At 37.8% G+C, this 9,822-nt stretch overlaps 1 protein-coding gene across 1 annotated transcript; it reads left to right on the forward strand.

Annotated features, from left to right (window-relative positions):
* Positions 1–1,846: 1,846 nt before the first annotated feature.
* LOC308698233 (adhesion G-protein coupled receptor F1-like) lies at positions 1,847–9,458 on the forward strand (the record flags this gene model as incomplete). The annotated part of the gene is made up of 5 exons (XM_081378148.1): positions 1,847–1,852; positions 2,109–3,452; positions 3,613–3,654; positions 6,590–6,607; positions 9,393–9,458. The coding sequence occupies 5 exons, from the start codon at positions 1,847–1,849 to the stop codon at positions 9,456–9,458; spliced, it is 1,476 nt and encodes a 491-aa protein (XP_081234274.1).
* Between the last annotated feature and the right edge of the window lie 364 nt (positions 9,459–9,822).

Below are 9,822 nucleotides of genomic sequence, written 5' to 3' on the forward strand. Positions count from 1 at the left end.
AGTGGAACTCTGGTGAAACTACAACCAAAATTCGGTACAATAGGACTTAATAGGGAGTGGGCAGGCTCTCCGTAGACGGGCTCTGGCGCTGCTTTAAGTGTGAAACAAATCAACCAAATCAATCAAAGTTAAGCTATGCTTACAGGATGTCAATGTCATAAACATTCTCCTATTTACAAACTATTATATTAATAATTTAATTATTAATAGTTTTGTTTGATTTGTGCCCCCCCCCCCCCCCCCATGCAGGTCAATACTCATGCATCATACAGACGAATACAATACCATACATTCAGTGGCAAAACATTGTTATTAAAAAACGCCCTAATATCATTGTGGGTGATGGATATCGTGTTTTTCCGTGTAAAAGCAACACTGTTCAACTGAGATGTTCTGTTGATGCTGGCTACAATATTGAGTGGGTCCTGAATGACATCGTACAATCTTCAGGTTGGTACTTTTTTATACATTTTTTATAAATTGTGTGTGTACAGTGTGTAGCACTATCGCCTCGCAACAAAGTCGCTGGTTCAAGCCCCAGCTGAGCCATGCAGGAGGCCTTTCTGTGTGGAGTTTGCATATTCTCCCCGTGTCTGTGTGTGTTTCTTCCGGGTGCTCCGGTTTCCCCCACAGTTTAAAGACATGCTGTTTGAGTGGATTGGACACAGTAAAATTGTCTGTAGGAGTGAGGGTTTGTGTGAGTGTGTCCCAGCGCTATGGTTGCACGAGTTAATGGACTCTCAGTGCTGGGTTGATTAGGGACGGCCATCCGGTGTAAAACCTCTGGCAAATCAGATGTGCAGATTTGTCCCTTTCAGCCGAGAGAGAGAGAGAGAGAGAGAGAGAGAGAGAGAGAGAGAGAGACAGAGAGAGAGAGAGAGACAGAGAGAGAGAGAGAGACAGAGAGAGACAGAGAGAGACAGAGAGAGAGACTGAGTTGTTGTCATTTAAACCTTCAGTTAAATCCTCCATGTTATTAATGTTTTCTAATAAGTGTATTCCCCTTTTTACCCAATCAGGATCTGACATCACTGTAGACTATGCTACACAAAGTGAAAATTGTAAGGAGGAAACCTTTACATGCCGTCTCAAGGGTCTGCCACAACTACTTCAATACAGTTACAGCAGGAGCAGCGTCACAGTAAAGACAAGCACAGAACGTGAGCCTTAAGTTTCTTATTGTTTTCAGCATCAAGTTGTTTTTCACTGTTATGGAATTGCATTGGATGATTTTAACGATCTGGCAGACTTTTCTTTGGATCACATTGCATTTTATGTTGTGCTGTTGACTGCTTTGATCCCATTATTTAGTTACTGTATATTTGACCCTAGTTATTTTTTACGCTTCTGCATAGTGTGCGAACACCTTTTCAATTGAATCAGTTTCCTTCTGACTTTCAATCAAATACTTCTCCAGAATATGACTGTGAAAATACAGAACTTGGACTTGGAAAAAAAAGTGATGAAAAGACAGGAATCTGTAGAAGTGGCTTTAAAGGCAACATAACTTACAGATGTGATTCCCCTGATTGGACACCAGTACAAGACAACTGTGTACTTAAAGTTATAGACAACCTTAAAATCAGAGTTGAGGTAATTTATAGATAATGTATCTCTATCTCTGTTCATCTTGCCAAATGAAATGTTTCTAATATTTATATTTTTGTACTTCGCAATGTAGGTCTTGACTTTGGATGAGATTCCAGGGTTTATGGCTGACCTCAGTAGAGCCTCAGTACAGAATAATGTTAATATAACACAGTCTGCTGCTACTGTTCAAGCAATTGTTTTTATACTTTCTAAAATTACTAATTTGTCACAAACTGCTGTCATCAATAATCCAGTGATGGTGGTATGTATATGTACATTTAAGCTAATTTAATGTATAGATATTTAATTCTTGTATTATTGAATCATTGAATTATTGAAGATGTCTAGTACATAAACTTGTTTTGATTCAGTGCACATACAGTAATTGTGTTGTGCAGTAGACATTCTCTCATAAAATAATATCTTATGTTGTCTTCTTATATTATCCAAATATCTTTTATATGAAATATTTTATTAAACTTCTTCATATTAAACATATTTTTATATTTAATTTCCAGGATTACCTTAAAACAGTGAACATCATTGTATCAGGTAATGTCAGTGATACATGGAACAAACTGAACAAAGGAAACACCACAGAAAACACCAGCATTCGACTTCTGGATGCTATTGAGAAGATAAGTGACCGTCTCAAAGATGAGTTTGTTATTAATGAAACATCTATTCAGCTGAACAGAACTACAATTAAAAACTCATTCAGTATAACATCAACACTGCCAAACTCAACTACAGAGATTGTCATACCACAGGTTCCTAATGTGACTACCATAACCATCATAATCTTCTCGACTCTTGACAATGTCCTACCTACTCGTGATACTAATAATGACAGTAGGAATTCAGATGCACGCATCAATGGAGACGTGGTTGTTGTTAAGGTTAATGAAGCACTTCACAACATTTCTTTTGCATTTGATATTACTGATCAGTCTTTGGGAAATCCTCAGTGTGTCTTTTGGAACTTCAGTCTTGACGCATGGGATTCCACTGGATGTAAAGTAAAACCCTCAGGGAACGAAACTGGCAAGATCACATGTGAATGCAACCACACAACCTCTTTTTCAATCCTGATGTCTCCGTTTTCCCTGGATCACAAAGCCTTAGCCTTTATAACTTACATTGGTGTTGCTATTTCAATGGCCAGCTTGATTTTGTGCCTCATTATTGAGATTATCGTGTGGAAGTCAATGACAAGAAATGACACATCCTACATCCGACATGTGTCCATAGTCAACATTGCCGTGTCCCTGCTGATCGCAAACATCTGTTTTATCATTGGAGCCGCAGTCGCAGAACAAGAGCAACCAACATCAGTAGGTCGCTGCAGTCCAGCGGTTTTCTTCATGCACTTTTTTTACCTGGCTCTTTTCTTCTGGATGTTGATTTCAGCGCTGCTGCTCTTTTACCGTACAGTCATGGTCTTGTCCCAAATGTCAAGGGCCAAAATGATGTCCATTGCCTTCATAGTCGGTTATGGTGCGCCTTTGCTCATAGCGGTCATTACTGTTGCGTCGACAGCTGGACCTCAGAAATATATCACGAAACAATTAGCGTGCTGGCTGAACTGGAATGAATCTAAGGCCCTTCTGGCATTTGTGATTCCAGCTCTCACTATTGTAGCCATAAACCTTGTGGTTCTAATTGTGGTTCTGTGCAAGATGTTGAGCAGAGGAGTTGGTGCCACAACACAACCGGATGAGAAACATGCCCTGGTGGTCATTGCCCGATGTGTGGCCATATTGACTCCTATCTTTGGTCTAACATGGGGATTTGGAATTGGAACCATGGTGTCCAGTGCATTAGGCATTCATGTGGTGTTTGCACTCCTCAATTCACTGCAGGTATCATTCTATCTCTATCAATTTTATATTAAGGTTACATTTCCAATTTGTGCAATCCAGTAATGATTTATAATACATGTCCATGGTTTTATTTTTCAATGGATTTAAAATGTATCCATATCGTAACTAATACCTGTATTTGTAACACTTCGTTTAACAGGGATTATTTATTTTGGTGTTTGGAACACTTTTAGACAGCAAGGTACGAGTTTACTTCTTTTGCTTTGCACTGTAAGAGCTTAAGTACAGTCACTTAAATTTCTAATGCTGCATTTAATCTAATCTACCATTATCCCCCGGTTTCACAGACCAGGCTTAAGATAGTCCCCAACTAAAATGTTAGTTTGAACTGCCATTGTTTTGTCTCAAGATGCACACCAGTAATGTTTTTTTTTTTCTAAGGAACATTTATAAAAGCTACTTAGATCACCCTGGCAGGCTTTATTTAGATTGTTATTTGAATGATAGTACATTATCCTGCTTATTACACGACTGGACACCAAATACGTGAACATGAAAGATGTATTTGAGTTGAAATTATTTAACAAATATACCTGTATATTAAGAAAATATGGGAAAAAGTCTACTATAACTATAATATATCCTTTTGTATGAAGATACGATTTCTGGATGTAAAGTAGAGATATTTTTGTTGCAGGTTCGTGAGTCACTAGCAGAAAAGCTATCACTACAGACACTCAGTTCCAGCCATACCAAGGTAAATGCCATTCTATAGCATCACACACTTATAGGACTTTAACTAATGTTAAAATTCTAACCATTGTTAAAATATATTTACATTATTTGACTCACAGAGCACCAGTGCAGGATCATCATCCACATCTGGACTCAATTTATTTCAAAGGATGCGACGGAGGAGTGAGTAGATGGCATATATCTTGTTATTATTGTCACTTGGATAAATGTTACTGCTAAATAAATTAATGTAAAGACGATAGTTATGTGAGTAATATACATCTAACTATTTGCAGATGTGTACAATGTGTCCGAAGCCAACCTTTCCTCAGCAGTTACAGACAGCTCCAACAGCTCATATGCCATTGTCAACAATTAAAACACACTCTAAAAGTGTTTCCTCCACTGCAGTGTATGTTTGTGTTTGGTGGAAGAAATGTTTCCATGTTCTAAGATCATTAGTCTAATGATAAGGTTACAATATGACTTTTTGCTTCATTGTGTAATATACTGGACTTGAAAAATCAGGGTAATTTTTCACAAATCAAGTAAGTTTATGTGGTTTGTGAAGTTCACTTTTGTTTTATATTAGACATTTTATATGTGTGAGTTGTTGTTGTCCAGTTGGTTTAATTACATTCTGGTTTTCTGCTTTGTTATGATAAATTATAAACGTTTCCAAAATTTACAAATGTTACTTTTGACCAATAATTATTAAATGCCTCTTCATATTGTATTTACTTGGGTAGCTTTGGCAACTCCTTTTTACATCTTCATGTGAATTGTTCTTTTAAACTGCTGGGTCAAAATGGGTCAAAAACTAATAAAAATATTTCTTGCCTTAACTGGAGAGAATGGTTTAAAAGCAGACTAGAAAGTGGAAGAGAGAGATAACTCTATTCTAAATATGCAGTAATGTGAATTATTTTATTAGTTTTATCTTCATCCATTTTTGAAAATGCAGCTTCATATAAAATATGCATAAACTGACAAAATATGTCAAACATTTCCTGAATGTAATTTGTCAAACTGAGTTGAATGGAAAATTACTATGAAATCAGCTCTTTAATATGAGCTCTAAATTATAGATTATGGTAAATGGTTCTAGGTACCAATTTCAGCACCATATCAAAAATATTGAAGCTTTTTTAACAAATTAAAATACTAATTATTAATGCTATAATAATTATAAGCAAATAATATATAAAAAAAACATTAGCATTGAGTCTTCAAATGTTTTTAAGCAATTAAACTGCTTTAAAAAGGTAAAGTTAAAAAAATACATGTAATGGAACAAGTGACTGGTCTATTAGTCTGCATTCACGCTTCAAGATTTAATGCACATATATTTGTGCATATTCCTATTTCATCTATCATGAATCATCGCAATTTCAGTCAATCAGTCAGATTGCGCTGAAGAAAAACTTTTTCTATTGAGTGGCGTTTTGAGTGGTTTGAGTGGATTCTGACTAACACGCATCTGATTGGCCATTGCGTTCATGTTTAACTGACGTGTCTGTGATTGGCTATATTGCTCAACACTTCAAAAACATGTTTTTGAAGTGTTGAGCAATATAATAGAATAGAAATGCTTGATGCCTGTTCAATGTTTCTAAAACAAAAACAAAAATCAGACATTCCACCTTGCAAAAACTCATTTCAGGGAGGTCGACTGTAGAACCCACCGACAAAGAAAACTCATTGTCTCTTTCTTATGTGTGAAAGGGTTAAGGCTGAGCTACAGAATGTGTCCTAACTAGGCTAAGCCTGAAAGTGTTCAGTTCTGCGAAATATTTAATGATATAAAAAAAAAATATATTCTAGATGTGATTTTGAACAATTTGGAGAAGGATATTTGACCAGTGAGATTTCATTGTTTATGAGACTGCCTATAGTCCCAGCAAGAAATCTTGAGACGCTGTTAGATGTAAAATGAATTTTAGGCACAAACACACAAAATTCATGCCAATTTAAAAAACAAAGACAAACATCGTAAAATTAAAAGACGCCTGCTCTTTGTCAGATTTGTCAGCTTTATACATTTTATGAGCATTGTTATCATATAACCTTGGTGGACCTGTTGCCCTACGAATAATCTTGATCCGTCAGTTTAACTGAATAAGCTGTACATTTACCATCATATGCTCTATTTTTATCCACCAGGAAATAATGTAACGCCTGGATTTTTAATGTGACATTGGTGAATATCTGTGACGAGACCTCTGTTCAGTCTACTGTGTGTGCGGTGTTGTATTTCACTGTATTTGTCATGATTCCTGTCTTGTGTTAACCTGTCTTAAGGAATTTTAAGTTGCAGTGCACCCTGTTCTCATTGTTTCTGTGTTCGTTTTCCCTGTTGATTTGTCTTCCCCACGTGTGTCTTGTTAACTTGTTAAGCTTGTTTGCCCCTGTGTATTTAAACCCTCTGTGTTTCTTGTCAGGTCTTGTCCTACATGGATGTATGCTTGGTGTTACTCATTCTGTTCCCCTGTTCCAGTATTGTAATGTTTACTTTTATTATGACCGCCGCTAGCGCAGCTAGCGAAAGCGGTCATATAGGGATTGTCAAAGTTTTTTTTTTTTTTTTTTTTTCGTCATCTACTGAATTTTTCGTCAACGATACCAGGGACACCGAAACACCGGGGAACATGAAATTTGGTGGGCATGTAGCCCCACTAGACTTTTACGGAAAAATTTCGTTTGGTCCCCGGGGGCAACTCCCCCCCCCCCCCCGCACTCCTCTGTACGCGGCTGTAGAAACTTCCAACATGATCTGATCTAACATAACTTTACATGTTATCTTATAGGCATTTTAGGAGGAGGGACTTTTTAGGGGGTGGAGACAAATTCAAACAAAGCATGTAAATGAGTACACAGGTTAAGGTAACCTGCCCCAGACCCCAGCGTGTTTACCAGTATCAATTTAATCAGCATACCTATTCAAATGCTGATACTGGCCAGGAAACTCTGGTTCCACGGGCCATCCCAGAGCCATTTAAGACAAAGGGTGCGTCTTGGAGCTACTGGCTAGAGCCATTAAAGACTCATTTAAAACACAATAGAGAAAACAGGGCTGGTAGGAGCTGTTGATACCATTATAACCTAACCTTAAAAGCTAAAATCAGTATTCTTCACTGTGACGTTATGTAAGGAAGCATATCTGAAAACATATTCTTAAATTTTAACCCTTCAGGGCCCACATCAACCTAGCCCATAATCAGTCATTTGTGATTTGCGCCCCTCCCATAAAAAATGAAAATGCAATATTATTCTGCTTTAATCGCCCCTATCTTCAGTTGAGATGTTCAGAACTGCACCATATTTCATGTGTATGATTGACTTGACATCCTCTGGGGGTATGCTGAGTTTCGTAGAATTTCATCCATGGGGGGGGGGGGGGGGGGGGGTATAAAATAAATTTATTTATGTGCACATTTAGTGACTGTACACTCATCGGCCTGTAGATGGTGGTGTTGAGCGAAGGGTTGCTGGTTTAGGATGATACTGTCACACACACACACACATGCAGGAATACAAACAAACGCAAGCATGCACACACACTGACATCCACACGCACAGACACACACCCATACACACACATACAAATCCACATGCACAGACACACACACACAAACACACACGTGCACACACATGTACGCACGCACACATACATGCACAGACACACACACACACACACACACAGACACACACATACACAAACACACACACACACATACACACACACACACACAGACAGACATGCACATACTACTACTTTTTTTAGGTATCAGCCATATACCCGATTTACCAATACCCAATGTGTTATGCTTGGGCAGTATACTAATGACGTGGGTGGGACATGTTTCATGCCATGTTAGATCACATCCTGAGAGTCTACGCTTTCAGAAAATATATAGTTTATATAGTTGAATCAGTTTTCTCTTCATGGTACAGACCAAAATGTATTATGTGTACACTTTCTTCACCTAAATCCATAAAATCCCATTAATTTCAATGGGACATTTACTTAAGTGTTCTACTAGGTACAGTGGAAATGAGTTTAATTTTGTTAACATTGTTTATTTTAAAACTCTGGGACCAGGGCTACAAGATAAAACCACTTTTTTGGGGAAATTTTTTTTTTATTTCAGTAAAACACAAACCCATGCCAAAGTCAGATGACGTTTTCACATTATGGATGTTAAGTGTCTAAACTAATGACTTTTGATATAAAACTTAAATAGTAATGGCAAATAATTACAAAACTCTAAATTATCCATGATCCACAGGAATACTCCAGACAGTCTTTTAAAATATACAACTTATATACATAAACACGCAATACAGCCAAATTGCTCCACGTCATTTATTTTTGTGGAAAGCCAGTGCAGGCCTGAGCGGCGGTCATATTTTGTACCGCCATGCGGTACATCTAGTTATTAAACACTTCTGCATTTGGATCCAGCTCTCCCTTTGTTTCTTTTAGTTCACCCGGCATTACAGAAACAATATGAAAAAGACAACAGAGGTTCTTATCTGCTCTTCATCTGTTAAAGCACTTTGAAATTTCCATCAGTGCTCCAGTTAATGACGGAACATAACCATATTACTTAATATATTATATAGACTTATATACAACCCCAAATCAGAAAATTTTGGGACACTGTACAAATTGTGAATAAAAACAGAATGCAATGATGTGGAAGTTTCAAATTTCAATATTTTATTCAAAATACAACATAGATGACATCAAATGTTTAAACTGAGAAAATGTATCATTTTAAGGGAAAAATAAGTTGATTTTAAATTTCATGGCATCAACACATCTCAAAAAAGTTGGGACAAGGCCATGTTTACCACTTTGGCATCCCCTTTTCTTTTTATAACAGTCTGCAAACGTCTGGGGACTGAGGAGACAAGTTGCTCAAGTTTAGGAATAGGAATGTTGTCCCATTCTTGTCTAATACAGGCTTCTAGTTGCTCAACTGTCTTACGTCTTCTTTGTTGCATCTTCCTCTTTATGATGCACCAAATGTTTTCTATGGGTGAAAGATCTGGACTGCAGGCTGGCCATTTCAGTACCCGGATCCTTCTACGCAGATATTGTAATTGATGCAGTATATGGTCTGGCATTTGTCATGTTGGAAAATTCAAGGTCTTCCCTGAAAGAGACGACGTCTGGATGGGAGCGTATGTTGTTCTAGAACTTGGATATACCTTTCAGCATTGATGGTGCCTTTCCAGATGTGTAAGCTGCCCATGCCACACGCACTCATGCAACCCCATACCATCAGAGATGCAGGCTTCTGAACTGAGCGCTGATAACAACTTGGGTTGTCCTTGTCCTCTTTAGTCTGGATGACATGGCGTCCCAGTTTTCCAAAAAGAACTTCAAATTTTGATTCGTCTGACCATACAGAACAGTTTTCCACTTTGCCACAGTCCATTTTTAATGAGCCTTGGCCCAGAGAAAACGCCTGCGCTTCTGGATCCTGTTTAGATATGGCTTCTTTTTTGACCTATAGAGTTTTAGCTGGCAACGGCGAATGGCACGGTGGATTGTGTTCATCGACAATGTTTTCTGGAAGTATTCCTGAGCCCATGTTGTGATTTCCATTACAGTAGCATTCCTGTATGTGATGCAGTGCCGTCTAAGGGCCCGAAGATCACGGGC

The sequence above is a fragment of the Scardinius erythrophthalmus genome (assembly GCF_964197995.2).
Source record: "Scardinius erythrophthalmus genome assembly, chromosome: 11".
NCBI lineage: Eukaryota > Metazoa > Chordata > Actinopteri > Cypriniformes > Leuciscidae > Scardinius > Scardinius erythrophthalmus.